The following is a 17,421-nucleotide window of genomic DNA, read 5'->3' on the forward strand; positions in this document are numbered from 1 at the left end:
AATAAAGTGCTAAAACTTTCGAGGGACTTGTTGGATTTAGGGACTCGACTCCTTTCCAAATTCCAGCTGTGGAGCACTACAATCAGTAGCGCAATATTGCATCATTATGGGGCATGTATAACTTACACCACCAAGGGTGTATTTCCAGTATCGTGGAATGTGATAGTTGGAAATACGAGTGAATACTAGGACCACTTTTCCTTTATGGTACTACTCCCACTACTTGCTATTATGATCAGGATTCAGCTAATGTTTCAGGATAATGGATCAGACCTTTGGGCTGCTATCATTTCTGCAAATGACAACCCCTTTGATATGCTTAATAAAATACATGTGTAAAAGAGGGGAGAGAATGAGAGGTGCCTATCATAAGCATGAGTCACAAGGAATCTTATTTTCTTGGCACCCACTCCAAAACATGATCCACATTCCCCAGCTATGTGAGAAGGCTAGAGTTGCTTTAAATTAGCCTTATAAATTGTTATATTTGGTATAAAAACTCAGGAAAACCTGGTAAGTGGTGTGCAGTGTATTGCCTTCCTGTTGGTACTGCCTCAGTGAAAAAAAAATGAGTTAGCAGTTGAATTACAAAGTTAAAAGTTAATTAATCTTTAATTATGAACACTTCATTAGCAAATGAATTTCTTAAACTAACAGCTTGACTAAGCCTAAATCAATTGACATAATTCATTAACCCATATGAGAATCCATATTAGTTATGCTTAACTTACCTTAGTGTCTGAGGCAGGAGATCTTTCTCAGTATAAATAAATTATCAAATCACTATTTATAGTCACTTAATTAAAGAACAAATTATCGGAGCGCTGTAGATTTCCTACTTAGTATAATGTAGTCCCACTCATAGCCTGTGAGCAAAGGCTTCTCCCATCGTTTTATTCTCTGTTCTCAGTTGCCCGCAAGTTCATGAGAAATGCAGTGATGCCATAGGTCTCTCCTCTTGACCCAGCTCCTCTGCTCTGCACCGAGCAAACACAGTGACTCTCCTCATGCTCCTTACCCTCTGGAGCCTCCCCCATCTTTGTAGCCCTCCTTTGGACACTCTCTGAGAGCTTTATAACCTTTTTATACTGTGGCACAAAAACTGCACCCAGTTCTTGAGGTGAGGCCACACCAGTGAACTGCACCCCCATGCTGCAGGAGAGTCTAGTAATATGAATGTGCTATGCCAGCAGTGAATGAAGTGAGGTCTCCCTAGCAGTGGCATTAGAAAGAAAGAAACATCAGGTACCTCAGAAAATTATTCAAAGATTAATTTTGTTTGAAACTAAGGAACTTAAATTTCAGCTGATCAGATCAGATGACATTAAATTTTCATCTCTATGGGGAAAGGAAGTCATGTAATTTATATATTCTGTGATAAAGACCTATCCCTTGTACAGCAATAACCAAGAAAACTGTGTTTCTCCTACCAGCAAACTTAAAATGAGGAACCAGGTGGCAGTGAAATTATAACTGTTAGTGAAAACCTGTATTCCCAAGGCTCCCTTTGAGAGTTGTGGCAGAGGCTATGTGGACAATAAATGGCTGGAAATTAGCTTTCAAAAGGCCACATAGTGCTCTTCCAGATTCCTGTCAGGCACGACACTAGTTGTTAATGTTCTGTGACTAATAGAAAGTGAAGCTGGGCCGTATAATATATGAATATTTTTGTTGCCACTTTGAAGAACAAGTCTTGTCCTCTACAAAAAGCCTGTGTCCTTAGGGACATGCAGATTAAGAGAAGATGGGTGTGAAATTTCAGATGAAGTTTGGGTAATAACCACTCGCTGCTGTCATGGTGTTTTGAATGACTGGGTTGAATGTGGGGTGTAATGTAAAGGAAGATTTAGCACCCTGGTTCTTTGGGGTTCAGCTTTGAGGTAGTATTCAGTATTCAGTGAAGAAAAACGAATTTCCTTTTTTCTTGTGCCAGTGTCTGTGTGGTTCTCAGCACTTCTCCCTGTTACCTGATGTAGGTCAGTGTCCACTTGTGCTGATGTTTGCTGAGAAGCTGTTTACCTACATCTGGGAGCCTCTTGCCCCAAGCAATTGTTGTGAGTAAGCAGCTTCTGTAATGCTGGTGTCTGGTCAGGCTGTGGAAGCTGCCTCAGAAGAGCCGTTTGTTAGCAGAGATCTTATAGCTGTCAATTTCACGTGATTGCTGGGGCTTTGAAGGCCTTACCAGAACAAGATAAAGGGCTTTGACGAGAGTAATTGCATTTACTGTCTGAACCCTCTAGCAGGAGGAGCAGAGTCACTGTTCTCATTTAATGACTCTGCAAGAGGCAAGCTGGGGCAGGCGGGAGTACAGCATTCATTGCTGCCAGCTCAGAAATCCAGCTTATTCTTATGAGCGCAGTCACATGGGAAGGAATGTCTGCTTGAATGTCTTCTCCTGCAGCTGCTGGCCTAGAGCAAAGGGAGCCTTGGGGAGATCCTTGACATTCTTGCTTCAATAGCCCTTGGCAGCAGAAGAGAAGAAGAACTGGGGTTGGTAGCCTGGGATTCAGAGATTCTGGTACAAAAGTACTTCCTGACCCAACTTTTCCTGTTGCACGTTGCTGTACTCTTATTCTTCAGGGAGTAGATGTTTTCCAGGTGACACAAAAATCTGCTTTTGATATAGATGTGTATCTATATCTACAGATCTGTATCTACATCTTTATGACATATGCCTATATCAGAAGTGTGCATAAACAAGCAAACTTGAAGCAGTGAAAAAATGATTTCAGTAGATGAAAACTCAAGAAGATCAGCAGTAGTATTTTGGAGTTCCTTAATATACATATTTTTTTAACTTTGATTTTTAAGTCATGCATGATTTTAAGGCAAGTGTTAGAACAGGAAGTTAGATCTTGGGTTGCTCTTATTTGATACATTTGGCAGACGACAGTGAAATCAGAAGGACAGAGGTGATTCCTATTGAATAGATGTCTGCCCCAAACACTTCTGGAATGGGAACAAATGGTTTTTGAGTTGGAAAGAGGGGAGTCTTCAGGCACCTATGGAAAATCACACATCACTGGTGCTATGATCACAGCATGTTAACAACACAGAAGCTCCCATAGGAAGAGTGTCAAAGATGTAGAATAGGATTTACATGGCTATTACACTGAGCTCCCTTTGGGGAGTGCCAGTTCCATCTCTAGAGGCTGACACTATGCTTCAGAGTATTTCAAGTGCCTCAAATTAAGTGAAGTAGTAACCGTAATTTATAAAACTCAAGTCTCCAAAGCAACTAGTTGTTTGGAAATGTAAACCTGAAATTGTGGATGCCCAATGCTCATGAAAGCGTTTTATTGGATCACCTCTGACTTCTGTCTTGTATCTAATTATGAAGACAGTTCATAGCTTAAGCAGACAGATGGTTGAAAGAGCTTGCACAATTCCCTCTGCTAAGTCATGATCCCGTGACCAGGGCAATGATAACGGGGACCAGAGATCGCTGAGCACCCCTGGAGGCTCCAGCTTCTGCCTTGGCTCAAGGAAGGATGAAATCCTTGTGCTGCTTTGTAGAAAGTTCAAAGTCTTGTGAAGAAGTCACCCAAATCTTTTATGAGTACTTGAAGTGACTTCTTTTCTTCGGGTTTGTCCTTCTGATCCCTAGCAGTGCTTAGGATATTGCAGATAAAATTTGAGAATGACAAGTGTTCCAATGTTAAATGTAACAAAATGGGAAAAGTCTTAAAGAAAGCCAGTTATTACTATGTCAGTAAGCTATCGTGGTCCTTTCAGTGGCAGTCCCCTTAATCATTGGAAAGACCTTAATTTGCACTCAGTTAATGATACACTCTAAAGAGACATTGTGCTTTTCAGGTTCACTGAAATGTTATTTAACCAGCTGTACAAAACTGCCTGGAATATTCACAGTGCAGGAGCTGGTGCTGTCCCTTATAAACCAAGGTCAAGAGATGGAAAAAGCTTCATGTTTTACAGTTTTTACATAGTGAAAAAGCTTTGCAATTAGGCTCAGAGAAGCTGCTACATTTAAGATTGTCTTCTGTTAAAATTTCGGGGCTGGAGTTCTTTGCTGTTCTATGTTTTATGCTAATTCTTAATTCACAGGAGGCAAATTAAAATTTCAATATGTGAAAATGGAACAAAGAGAGAAACCATGTAGAATAGCTAATAGTCTGGTGGTTAAAGTGGTACCTGGGATACAAGGGAATGAATCAAAGTAGAGACCTTGGTCTGAATATCTGATGTCCAGGATGAGCAGCTGAGTAATTTTCAGGCCTTTCTGAGCAAAAGTTTCACCAAAACTATGTGATTAGCAAAGCCCTAAGAGACTAAAAATCATCAGTCTGACCCACACCTGGGATATTTGCAACAATGGCCTGAAAATCCTGAATTTTCCTCTAACTTCCTAAACTTAAAGCAGGTATCTTCAGAGGTGTGAATGTTCAAAAGTGCATTAGGTGAATACTAGCTTTTCATCTCCTCCATCAGGTTTTCTGAAGAACAGAGAGACCTTTTGTACTTTGCAGTCTTCACGCAACCTAGAAAGCCCAAACTTACTAAGAAGGTCAATGATAGCTCTTACAAATTGTCCTGAAGACAATTAGCATTAAGGCTGTTCCCTAGAGATCGCTTGTATGATAGAAAACTGGAGAGTCCCTTGGCACAAGGGCTCCTAGACGCCTTAGGTCCCGGTTTTTTCACACTCTGGACCGAGCATCATTCTTTTCCATCCCTTCTGAAATTATCTCCCTGTTCAGCTCTTGAGTAATATTAGCTAGTAGTTGGTGGTCCTGAATGGGGAAGTCAGCTTCCTTAACAAAGGACTTTTTAACTAAGAAATAGTAGTGCTTCTTTGCCGTCTTCTCAGTTGTTTAGATTGGAGTTCCTGAGGCCTGGATATTAGTTTTTCCAGAGCTTGACAGTAGGTCTTTCTGGTTGTTACTTGGAGGTTTGCAAGTTGTCTAATGTTTGTATCAAATAAATAAGAATAATTTCCAGACCATTCATGTAAAATGCTTCTTTTCCAGCCTGTCTGTAGCTAGATGTTTGGTTGTTTTTGTTTTTGTTTTTTTGCTAGTGCTGATAAGATTGTGTTTTTCTTTGAGCTCCATCACCTAAAAAGAGATTAAAGTATGTTGGTTTCTTTTCACTGTTTTTGAACACCAATTAAACTGAAAACAAGGGCTATAAATTATGGTGACCTTTGCGATGACTTTTCATTTGCAGAATAAAGATGTGATGGTGCAAAATTGCTGTTAATAATAATACAAAATATTAATAATGTCTTTAGGAGTTACCATGCAAAGTGTAAATTGCTTTCTGCGTGATAACAAATGTTCATGTAAGGGTACTGTATCATGGAAATGTTCAGTCTTGTTAAAATGCAGATGACCTAAAAATAATTGTACTCCTTCACCTCAGTACATTTTGTAATCTCAGCTGACAAATTTGATTTCTCTGGATTTAATCAGCACTTTATAATGACTTCTACTGAAAACACAGCCTCTTGATTTTCCCTTGTTCCCTTGTTGTTCTACTAAATGTGTAGGCACAATATGGTTATTTTTTAGTCCAAGAACTGACAAAAGTGGTAACAGCCACAAAGAATGTGTTTTGGGCTAAATAGTGCTTCATTTAATGGAAAATGCCTGCTTATGGCTTTTGACTATATATATATATAAATATATATACATGTATATTTTAAATAGACAAAACCAAAACAAAACTACCTAGAGAAATGCAGGACAAGAACAAGTTTTCTGATAGTGTTTCTGTAGACCAAAGATTTTTGATGGCTCCTGAGACTGCAAGGTTGTTATTAACTGTAGCATTGCCATGGATTTTATGAGTGTGAATGAAAATTCACCGGAAGGAACCTCCTTTTGATGAGAAGACAGGGAGATTTCTATAGCCCTTTGACTTTTAGCTGCTCTTCTCCTCAAGGTTATCAAGTAATGAACACTGAAAATTTGGAGGTTTGTCCTAGTTATCTATTTACAAGAAATGGCGTGGAGAACAGATAGGTACCACTTATCTGCTTAGGACTCTGAGTTCTCCACACAGCTGATCTGTGTATGCTAAGTGCTCATACATGGCCGTGAGGTGCAGTGCATCCAATCCCAGATAACTTTGCTTACCCAGCTCCCCAGAGCACGATGAGAAAGCTGTGTTTGTGATCACTTTAAAGCCTTAAGATACCGGGCAACAGAGTGAATTTCTGCTTAACTTTGTTCATCCCCGTGTATGTAATAATGTGCTTTTAATCCAATTTTGATAGAAAAAGAAAAAAAAAAGTCCTTTTTTTTCCTCTACTTTTCACTGAAGGCAAGAAATGGAGAGGAGATCCTCAACCTGTTCTTTACTTCTGTCCATGAAATTATAGCTAGGGTGAAGAACAACTGCTTCATTGTAGTCATCAAGTTTATCACACTTTGACAGAGCTCACAGAGAAAATAGATGAATAGATGGAAAGCAGGCAAACATTTCTGCTGTCTATCCACGGTGAGGGATTCTAGCTCCCAGCTTCCTCCAGGTGTCATGGGGGGATTCAGAAGGCCCAAAGCAAGACCTGGTGAGACAGATAAGATGAACATGGGGAAAAATAGTAAGAGGTTAGGGGTGCCTGTTTGATGCTGCTGGCTGGAAAACCCACAATAAATTAACCAAACTTCCACAGTCCTGAAATTCTTTTCTATATTTTAATTCCTGCTGTTGAGATGGAGCTTTGTGAAGTGAAGGCCTACTTTGGTGTGTGTTTGTCATTCATAGTTCCCTAAGGGGAAGCTCACAAGGTGGCTGCATCCAGATGGGCCTGCCAAGTAATCCTGGCTGGTCAGTGGGGTGCCACCTTCTGTGGAGTGACAAGGGCCTAACGAGATGAAGAAGGAAAGCAGCAGGAGTCCATCCCAGGAGGTGAAGTTGCAAGTCTTTTTCTCTGTATAAATTGACCTTGAAGGGGAAGTGCTGGTGAAGTTATACCACAAAGCAGATGTTCAGACTGTGGTGGCAGCTGAAGCACTGTTCTTTTTAAGGTCAGTATTGGCTGATGACACAGCTCAGAGGTGCATGTGGCTGTCCATTGTTTCTTCTGAAAATTCACCCTGCTTTAATAAACTGGACAAATCCCCCGTTCTAGCAAAGTCCAGAAACAGCAGATGTCTCAAATGTCACAGAATCACAGAATGACCCGGGTTGGAAGGGACCTCAAGGATCATGTAGTTCCAACCCCCCTGCCTAGCAGGGCCACCAAACATACACCTTTACTAGATCAGGTTGCCCAGGGCCCCGTCCAACCTGGTCAGGCATCAGCAAATCCTAAAACTGTGGCCATGACCCTTGTTCATGTCCTGCTGAGAAATCCACCTGCCCTCAGGGTTGGGTTGCCCAGTAGTTTGGTGTTTTCTATAACAAGACCAAAAATAAGTGCTACTTGAGTATAGCGTGCTGTTGTTAGAAAGAGGTTCTCTTCAGCAGAAGAAATGACAATTTTATAGCGCGTCTGATGTTGTTGTTCTTTGTTATACTTTGGCATGAGAATGATGTCAACTGTTAGTGGATGTCTTGTCAACTGGATTTGTGTTCAGGGTTAGCACCAAATTTCGCTGGAGCATTATTGAATGTACTGAGTTGATCTGCTTGCCATTACTTCTCCAGTGTGAGTCACACCAGCTGGTTATTGGTGCTCAGCCCTGCTGCACAATAATCAAAGCAAGGAAGTGGAGCTAGGCTTTCCATGCTCATGACCCTGTTAGATTTGCAAGATGAAGCGCTGGGTAGCTGTAAAATATTACTGACAAGACAGACCAATAAGGCTTAATTGCTGCTGTGTACTGCTGGTTGCTGAGAGAGGCATGAGGAGTTTCTTTCTGCTTGTGGAGTTGTAAGCATTGATTCACTTGATGTAGATTTTTCTCCTGTAATCCGATGTTCTGATGTGCTGGCTTGATGTATTATCTCAATAATGCAGAAAGACTAGGGAAATTCAATGAAATGGCTTTATTTCAGTAGTGTCTGCCAAGGGAATGATGTCAGTCAGTAACAGGCTGGAAAAAGCAGTGTCTTACTTCTGTGTGAGTCTGAAGTTTTTAATGCCACTGTTTGCAGACCTGTGCCCCCATTTTCAGACACTTCACTCTGCTGTGCAGTCATACATGTAACCTGTATGAAGGATAAGATTTTATGTTGCTGCATTTTGTGGTGGAATCCCTTTTCCACACATTCCAGCAGCAGCACATTAGAGATGAGGAGAAACAATGACAGAGGGACTTCAGTTGCTGCCTGAGGAGAGATACCATGCTGGCAAAGCAGTTGAAATGTCTTGGTTGCCATTAAGCTAGCATTTTATACACCTACAAGGAATGAGTTTAGGAGATAACAGTAGTTACACAGAATAGTTTAAAATAGATCATTTAAATGTTTTGTTTATGGGATCGGTTTAAGCTCTGTTTCATTAAATGAATGCTCTTCTATAAGTCAATCAAATTACTTTCCCCTTAGAAGAGATCTCAGGAGATAAAGAAATGTTGATTAGTCTAAGTACCCAAAGGAAGGTAGTTAACGTCCTTTCTCACTTAAATTTTTCCTGTGATGCTTTGTGTCACTGTTATCAAAATCATAATATCTGGGTGGTCTATCCAAAGACATTAAGACTTGAGTTTGTAAGTGATGGTCTTTGGTCTAATCAGAGCACATTGACTCATCTGCATGAGGAGACAGCCATGTTAACACTGGTTTGCATCCGTTCAATGGCTGGTAGCACCTGTTTGGTTAACTAAAGGACTTCAGCTGTCAGAGCTGTCAATCTGACATTTTCACAAGCACTAAAATCTTTGCTACTAGGAAATGCTGACTTTCTTTTTCCTACTTCTGATTTACTTGACTCTTTGTGTCCTTGCCGATAACTACTAGCAAGGCTAATGCGTTATAAACTCTGAAAAGCAAAGCAAGCGGCTGTCATTTTTTGCACAACAGATGTTCCTGATCAGGAATCAGACAAAGGATCTCATCACTCTTCCTCAGAGCAATTTAATTTGTCTGTTCCATGGCACACCAGCTACATCCTGTCTAGTGTCTGACATGCACAAGTCTTTCATTTTAGGATCAGTTCTTTTAATCTTACAGAATTATTATCTTTATTTTATTTTTTTTTTCTCTGTGTGGGAACGAAGAGAGTGGAAAAAAGGAAATTGCTTCATTGCTTTCAGTGTCACCAGTAATGCATCATAATGAAAAGTAGCAAAGACCTACATCAAAAATAGGAAATCCAAGTACTGCTTTTGAACTGGAAAGTACTCAGTGAGCACTTTTTTCAAGATATAAAAATGTAGATTGAGTGGTGTTTCTTCAGCAGTTGTAAGGCTTGGAGGTAGCGAGAAGCAGCATATAATCCATCAGATTCTTGTAATGCAACTTGGTGAGCTGGAAAAATTGATGTTTTTCTATGGAAAGTTGTTTGTTGTGGATCAAGTTCTCTACTGGTTAGTCATTCAGGCTGTCCAAAATGAGTAATTACTGAGGGGCTTTGCTTACTTTTCGATTTAGTTTAATAAAACTGTATCACTCCGCTGCCCTTCTGTAGTGATTGATTGTTAGGGCTGGAGAAATGAATTCTATAATTATTCCATACTTAATTTCCTAATTATTAGTCTAGATAATTACAAAATAAATTATCCTGTTCTATTCTGTCTCTATTCTTTGTAAAGACCACTTAGAGGAAGCCCCGACTACATCTCTGATAGAACAAAGGGAGGTTTCTCACTGTTGTCATCCAAAATCCGTGAAGAAAACTTTCTAACTCCAGTGTGATGTTAGAAAACAGTATTACTTTATTCCTTACAATATGTACTGGGTGACTTGACAAATTAAGCGCACTCTCTCAGAGTTCAGGTTCTACATTTAAACAGTTAAGACATACATATGGAGTACTTTGGCATACATATTTATTCTTTCCCAGTAACTAATTAATATATGCTAATATTCTTCTGGGCACGCATAGTAGTGTCCTCACTTACTTTCCCTCTCTTTTTTCCATCATCAGCTTCATTGCAGTGACTTTTGGTTGACCTCCAGTCGTTTTTCCTCAATTTGGCAGATTTTCATTGCTTGTTAGGCCATAATGAGAAAACTTCTATCTATAGAAATATGTAGTGATATATTCTATATCACTGTAATCCAAAACAATGTGTGTGAAATCCAAGGTATTAAGTCCTTGTACCTGGTGAATGCAGAGATAAAAGTAGTCTATTGTGACTTCAGTGCTTTTGTAAAGCAGGATTGTAGAGAACAAGGCTGTTCATGCACTGAGCAGAGTTAAAATGGAAAGTTTTAGAACTAGCACTGACTTATTCCTTTCATTAAATTAATCTATTGGTCCGTAAACTTATATACTGATCCCTATTGCTAAACCACTCTATGTCACTATCTCTTACATTCTCTCCGCTAAATTTAAGCAGAGTAACATCGTTGTGATCATGAGGTTCTTTATGTATTTATGTTGAGTTAAAATTGTCTAGCTATAGGAAAAGAGTTAAAGAAATATTTGAGATTTTTGTTACTGCCTTCAATAAATGAAATTAATTACTTCTGAGGTTATGAATACATTCTCCTAAGATGTCAAACTGACTGAATAGAAAAGATTTGGCCATCTACTGATACACCTCAGTAGCAGACAATGTGGAGCAAGTAATTCCCAAACCAGAGTGAGATACCTTAGCTTTAGTTGCCTGATCTGCACTAAATAGATGTCCTGCTTCAAGTACTGAAAGGGGCTGTCTTGCTGAGGCACGATAACTTAATTATATTAGATTATTTGCCCACAGGATTCTCATTTGTTTTTAAATGGTTGCAGTGAGAAAACAGAACCAACATAGTGAGCAAGATCTTGTAGGGATCAAGTTCAAACTTCCAGACATCCATATGACATTTATAAGATTTTTGTGTTTTCTCACAACTGGACACATTCATCCTTATTGTAGTTCTGCTGATCACAACTGAGTTGTGCTTCACATGAATTTACTTTTCACAGTCTGTTGTGTTATCTGCACTGAGTTTAGTGAAATCTTCCCTCTGATTGGGATGTCTGTGGCTGGATCTCTTCAGCCTTTCTCTGTTGCTCACATCTTCTCCTTCTGTCTGATCTAGTATTGAAATGTTGCTCTACTAAAATCTACAGTAGTGAGCTCCCTAGAACTGTCTCACCAGCCTAACTGGGGTCTGTCATTGGTCACCCTGTAAAGAAGGCTGCGGATTGCCTCACATCCCTACCAAGACCTGCCATAGATGTGCTCGAAGGGAGAGGCAAGGGAAGCTGGTCTCACACTGTTCATGTGGCCAGCCGTATGCAGGAATAGCAGCAGTTGCCCTTACAGGTTGTATTACCTGTACACTCACAGCTGTCAGTCCTGATAATTGAGCAAAACTCATTGAAGGGCTCATTGTAGTCCATCACTGGCAGAAAGAGATGCCACTCATACGACCTCTTTCCCATTTTGCAGGTTGACAGGACAGAAGTGATTCGAACCTGTATAAACCCCGTCTTCTCCAAGCTTTTCACGGTGGACTTCTATTTTGAAGAGGTGCAGCGTCTGCGATTTGAAGTCCATGACATTAGCAGCAATCACAATGGGCTGAAGGAAGCAGATTTTCTTGGTGGCATGGAATGCACTCTTGGACAAGTAGGTATCACTGCCATTTTTTTCTGCTTGTCACACACCTTTACTGTGCGTGTGAAATATATCCCTTGGTTAAAAGACTGATGGGTGAGATTTGTCATTCAAAATTTTTAATCAGTGCTTTGAACTAGATAATTAAGAACTTCTACTGGTTTGATTTACCGATGTATTATAGCTTCAAGTGAATCATTTCGATAGGAAACTGAACATCAGCAATTGGCATTGTACTGCAAGAACACAGGCTTTTTATACCAGTGCTAAGAAATAGTCTGATTTGGGAGATTTGGGAGAAAACTATGGTTCCTAACATTATATGGGATTTCAAGTAAGTTCCAAGTCCAACAACAAATGCTTACAAGTGCACTTTATTCCCACAGTCTAGTGCTTGGTGATGTGGCAAATAGAGAGATAGGGTTGAATTCATTTCCATGACTCTCAATCATCCAAAAGTTATATGTCTAGACTAAGTTACTCCTCTGATTCCTGTCTTTAGTTCAGTGGAGAGAAACAGACACTTCCAGCTGTTGACTTATTCCACCTGAGACATCCATCATAGATTAGGATGAATTGCTTTCATGAGATAACCATCTTTCCCCATCAGTTATCATGAGAGTCAGGATGGCTGGCTTAGAGTAGATACGTAACCTCATAGGTGACTAAATGTATGGGCAATGAGTGCTACCTGGAGGATCAGTATCTAGAGGTTGTCAGAGCCAGGTCTGCAGAAGATTCCTATATTGTGGTCTGGTAGGATGCTACAGTATCCCAGGAATGACAGAATTAATTTCTAACAAAACGGCAGGCATTTTGTTATGTAGAGACATGTAAGACACATCTCATTTCTGTCCATTAAAGCATTGCTGATGATGGTTCCTGTTTCACTAAACTGGCTCTAAACTGTGTCTCCTCTCTGTGTTCTACAGTAGCTTGGATGAGAAGAGGGGATGGTTCTTTGGCTTGTGTTCCTTTCTGCAGTGTTTCCATTAAATTTATAATCTGTGCAGGGTTCCCTGTAAGTTGCTGCAAAGCTTTTGTTTGCAGTTTCTCACTTTCTATTGTTGCTGCTTCAGCCCCCACTGCTCACTAATCCCTTTGTTTCTCTTTTTGCTGTTATTCAAGAACAGTCAATACCTTTGGACCAAATGTGCTGAAAGAAAAGTCCTCTTTGTGAGAGAATTAATAAGCAGTATGTGTACATTTACTAACTTGAAAGTGTAACATGACAATATTGGTATTTAGGATTTTTTCCATGCATAGTGAAGTTTTTTGACAGAATTCTTGCAGATATTCTGTGGCCTTGATCAATGAAAATAAAGCTATTCCTATAAAGTTAAGGAGAATAAGAAAGAAAGAAGTTGTTACAGTGTTTTTCTCACTGAACTGACTTGAAAATGAAGGCAAAAATGTCACTGCTGCTGCCGGTAGCATAAACATGTCTTTATAATTATTTGGTCTCTATAAATAGCACACAGCTGGCTTGGTTGCAGTGTAATTTTAATGGTAACCAAAAAAAAGTAATAACAGTGTGAAATCTGTTTGCACTACAGCCTTGAGGACTCTGATTCCATATTTAGTTTTGTGTGTGCAGTTTTTTCTTCCACTTCATAGTTTTTATTAACTTCACGTAGTTCATCAATTGATTTAAACCCCCAAATTGTTAGTTCTGGGGTTGATATCCAAGAAAAGCCATTATGAGGAGTTCAGCATTGAGAATCTTACAGTACAGTTTGTACTTACGGAGCTTAAAGTTGTGTGCAGCTGTTTGATGTAATGACTGCGTTTTTTATGACTTGGCTTCTTTTAAAACTAATTTTGATGTGAATATGTTGCTCTACATCAGTTTAATGCCTGCCTATCAATTCAGTTTCCTGTCACAACTAAGTCTTATCTGAGACATCCAGATAGGCTGTAGAATTTACAGGCTGAAAGACTGATTTTCTACCTACGCTGCAGAAATGTGCCAACTTCTATTGCTCTGTTCTAGATAACAGTTGATCTAACAGAGATTGACTGTTACCTGGAGCTGTTTGCAGATCATTGCTTAGATCTGCAGTAGACCTTAATTTTTGCCTGCATTATGCAATATCCCTACCTAAGAGAAAATCAGTAGAATAAGAAATGCCAGGAAAGGCAATAGAATGATTGCACAGTAGGCTGACAGAGAGTTTCACATTCTTTATGAATACTGTTCTATCTAAATCTTACATCGGCCTAATTGATACAACCTTCTTAGAAATTTGAGACTAAATGCTGTGTCCCGAGAGAGTGAGGAGAATGGTGATCTGGAACCTGTTTCGTCTTGAATATACACTGTCCAGTGATACCTTACTGTATATCCAACAAGATTTTTTCCTACTCTTTCTGATTGGACAAGAAAAATCTGTGACTCTGCTGGTAAACACTGTGGTTAATTGTATTCTGTCATCTCCTGGTATTTCATATGCTGCAGTATTTATGCACAGTAGAATATATGGTCATGGATAGTTAGCTGCTGAGTGCAATTAAGAAAAGGGCAACATGCTAAATAGATGCATTTGCTTAACACGGTTTGTTTTTTATCATGCTCAGGAGTTTCCCTTTTGTATGGAACAACATCAGATTCTCTCTTGAAGGGTTTGAGATGGAAGAGGTTTAGTAGATTTTTGTTGTTTTGTTTTCTTTTTAGTACTAAAACTCTGTTCCACTCTGAAAGGCTCTATTTACATCTGTTTCACCAGCATCTTTAGAGTTTTCTGGTGATGAGCAGTAGGTTAACAGATAGTCTATGTACAAAATTCAGTTACCAATTGGAACAATAATAAGATCAAGAAAGCCCTAAAATGTTATACAAGGTGCTAAACTTGAAATTTCAGACACTTTTTTTCCCCTCACTTAGTAGTGTCAGCTTAAAACGTGGTCTGTTTTTACATGCTGTTTGGAGAATGGAGTTTCTTAAAGAAATTCACATCTAGAATTCACATCACACAACTGGATGAACCATACTCCAACCAATAAAGCTTTTCATGCCATAGTATTCACTGCAACATAAGTGCCTTGGGATGCTCCATCAGGCTCTGCATCTGACTTCTTACTTTTCTTTCTCTTTGCTTTCATGTGACGTAGGTACTGTCTTTGCTTTGGCACTGATAGGCAGAGGCACATCTTTGTGATAAGCAGTGAAATGATGATAAACAGTAATATTTTCACAGCTGTTTTGGGCCACTATTATTTAAAGGTTAACTCTTGCTTTTATACTCATGGTTTAGGTGCTGTGAATCACCTCATCCTTGATTATGGTATTACAGATATAGCCTGTAACTATGGACAGTAATATTGTCCTGTTTTCTTTGCCCCTTTTTCCACTTTCTTCTTCATTCTGATTAATTATTTCCAACTGAATCTCCATCTAAGCACTAGAGCTTTCGTGTTTCTGTTGCTTTTCTTCACTCAGAAAAAAAACCAAACCACTGTAATTGTTTGTTTCAGAGGATAGGAGATGGATTATTATTAGTCAAAAAATGATGAAAGAAAAAACCTAGAGGGACAAACACTGTAAAATAATTGATAGCCTTAATTGTTAGAGCATTCAGCCAGGGTAGCAAAACACCAAACCCAAGTCTTTTTCTCTTTGTGTCTTAATGCCTTCATATATTCTGAACCTTTCTAAAGCTTTCTCATAGGAACGTTCTGTTTTATATTGCATATACTTCATAACACACTACATTTGCATCATCTAATACAGAGCAAAGGCTCTTTCTAATAGGTGAAGTTCACTTCTTGATCACACAGGAATTAAATATCAGGAGGATGAATTAGATGCACTTTTTCCTCTGAAGTTTTGACCAGAAGTCCCAGCCCACAAAATCTGTACAATTAATATTGATCCTCCAACAAGAAAGAAACAAGTTTGCCAACACATTTTTTATTTTCACTCAGCCATGCTGGCAACATCAATAAATTACAGGAACCCATAAAACCGTTAATTCCTAAATGCTGTGAACCATCCCAGCTCTACAGTAATGGGAGTAGCTTTAATGGCTTTTCTTTCATTCCAGCTGGTCTCTACTATCTGTGATTCCATGACTGGTTTGGTTTATTTTAATTTACAGATGTGTTAAAACATTGTTACTGTTCACAGCTCCGTTACTTGTTCAACTAGTAGCACCTGCAGGGAAGACAGCAGATGTGCGTCTTTGTGTCTCAAGAACCTTTTCAGATGTTATTTAGAGATTTCATATTTCCCACGCATGCATGTATGTGCAAATTAGATTGAAAATCTTCCATCTTAGTAATAAGTATTGCTTGTTCTTGTGTGCTTTTAGTACTACATATCATTAGAAGGTTATGCACTTGAAAATGCTGACTGATGATGAGCTTGGTTGTAGCCATTGCAAATCCCCTTGCTCTTGAATGGGAGAAAAGCTGAGAGAGCCATGATTGCACCTGAATTAATTAAATAGAAGTAGTCTCTATGAGAATATCTGTTTAATAGTCTGTTGACAGCTTCAGTAGAGCAGAAGACACAAGATCAGTGTTTTCAAGGTTTTTCAATTCCTAAATTCCATTAAATATCTGTGTGCCTCCTTAGATATCTGAGTACCTCTAAACACTTGACCTTCGATCTCCTCCAAATGGAGTTGCTCAGTTCATTAGTGGGATGAATAATGTACTTTATTAGATATGAATATCATTTTCTACCAGGGTTGATGCTGAACACAAAGAAATCATTCACGCAGCCTTCTCTCACAACTTACCTAACTATTTGAACACCACAGTTTTCCCAGGGAGATTCGTGGTTTACCATTACTGCATGATCTCTAGAGCTGTAAGATTTTCAGCTCTATATTAATCTTAGCCGTCACATTTAATGGAATTACTTGTACAGTTAGTACTGCTCTGTTTTTACATACTTTATCTTTTTGTATGAGTTGCTGTAGCAGTCTTTAGAAAACTAATTTAAAGCTGTTTGCTATTACAATGAATTATTATTATAACTAATTATCTAATTATGAAAAGTCTGCATAAACTGCATACTAACTAAATTCAAAGACATTTTGTGCTATTGATAAGCTATTTCCTGTAATAACGTTATTGTCTCCTGTGACATGGATCTTTTATTTTTACAGTGTTCCATTTAGATTCACTATTTTCAGGCACAGATATTTAACAACAACATGGAGAGGTGTAATTGAGATGTAAACAGGCTGTGAGCTGATCAGTACTATAGGGAACAAAAATCTTGAGGGGAGGTGAGTGTGCTGCAGAACGTATTGTGTATACAGCTGGGATGACTACAGCAATAAAACTGGCAATATCAAGAAAAAAACCACTCTGTGAGGAGTTATACAGAGTGAAACTTTCTTCATTTTGGACTTGTATTCCATATGAATGTATGCTCTTGCAGGGTTTACCTGGTATCTGCAAAAGGTGAATTCATTTCCTAAACCTTTATTTCTTTTTTGGGTCAGGGTAAGGCCACTGGCACTTACCTGCTGTTTAAATGTAGTATATGTGATGGTGACTGGGAAATACATTATCAAGACAGACACAAGTTCATCAGAGTTGTATAGATCTTGCTTTGTCAGAAACCAGAATAAAGATAAACGTGATAAGAAGAGGGGGAAGTCTTTACACTGTAAGATAGAGCTACATCAGTTCTTCATGTGCACAGGTGGAAAAAGTCAAGTCTGTCTTTTTATTTTTGGGTATCTAGAATCTTAACAAATTAAGTAGAAGAGAAGAATTAACACAGAAATGTTGTGAAATGATTGTTAGGCTAAGTTTGCTGTCTCGTTTGAGTAGCCTTGGGGAT

At 38.9% G+C, this 17,421-nt stretch overlaps 1 protein-coding gene across 3 annotated transcripts in view; it reads left to right on the top strand.

Annotated features, from left to right (window-relative positions):
• CPNE4 (copine 4) overlaps positions 1-17,421 on the top strand; it is a 198,534-nt gene that overhangs the window by 90,716 nt on the left and 90,397 nt on the right. For all 3 annotated transcript variants that reach the window (XM_015854074.3, XM_015854075.3, XM_085538247.1), the window contains exon 3: positions 11,454-11,633. In XM_015854074.3, the coding sequence (XP_015709560.1) occupies positions 11,454-11,633 (180 nt within the window). The remainder of the gene's footprint in view (positions 1-11,453; positions 11,634-17,421) is intronic.

The sequence above is a fragment of the Coturnix japonica genome, chromosome 2, assembly GCF_054131305.1.
Source record: "Coturnix japonica strain WE chromosome 2, WE-NBRP24, whole genome shotgun sequence".
In the NCBI taxonomy this organism is placed as follows: Eukaryota; Metazoa; Chordata; class Aves; order Galliformes; family Phasianidae; genus Coturnix; species Coturnix japonica.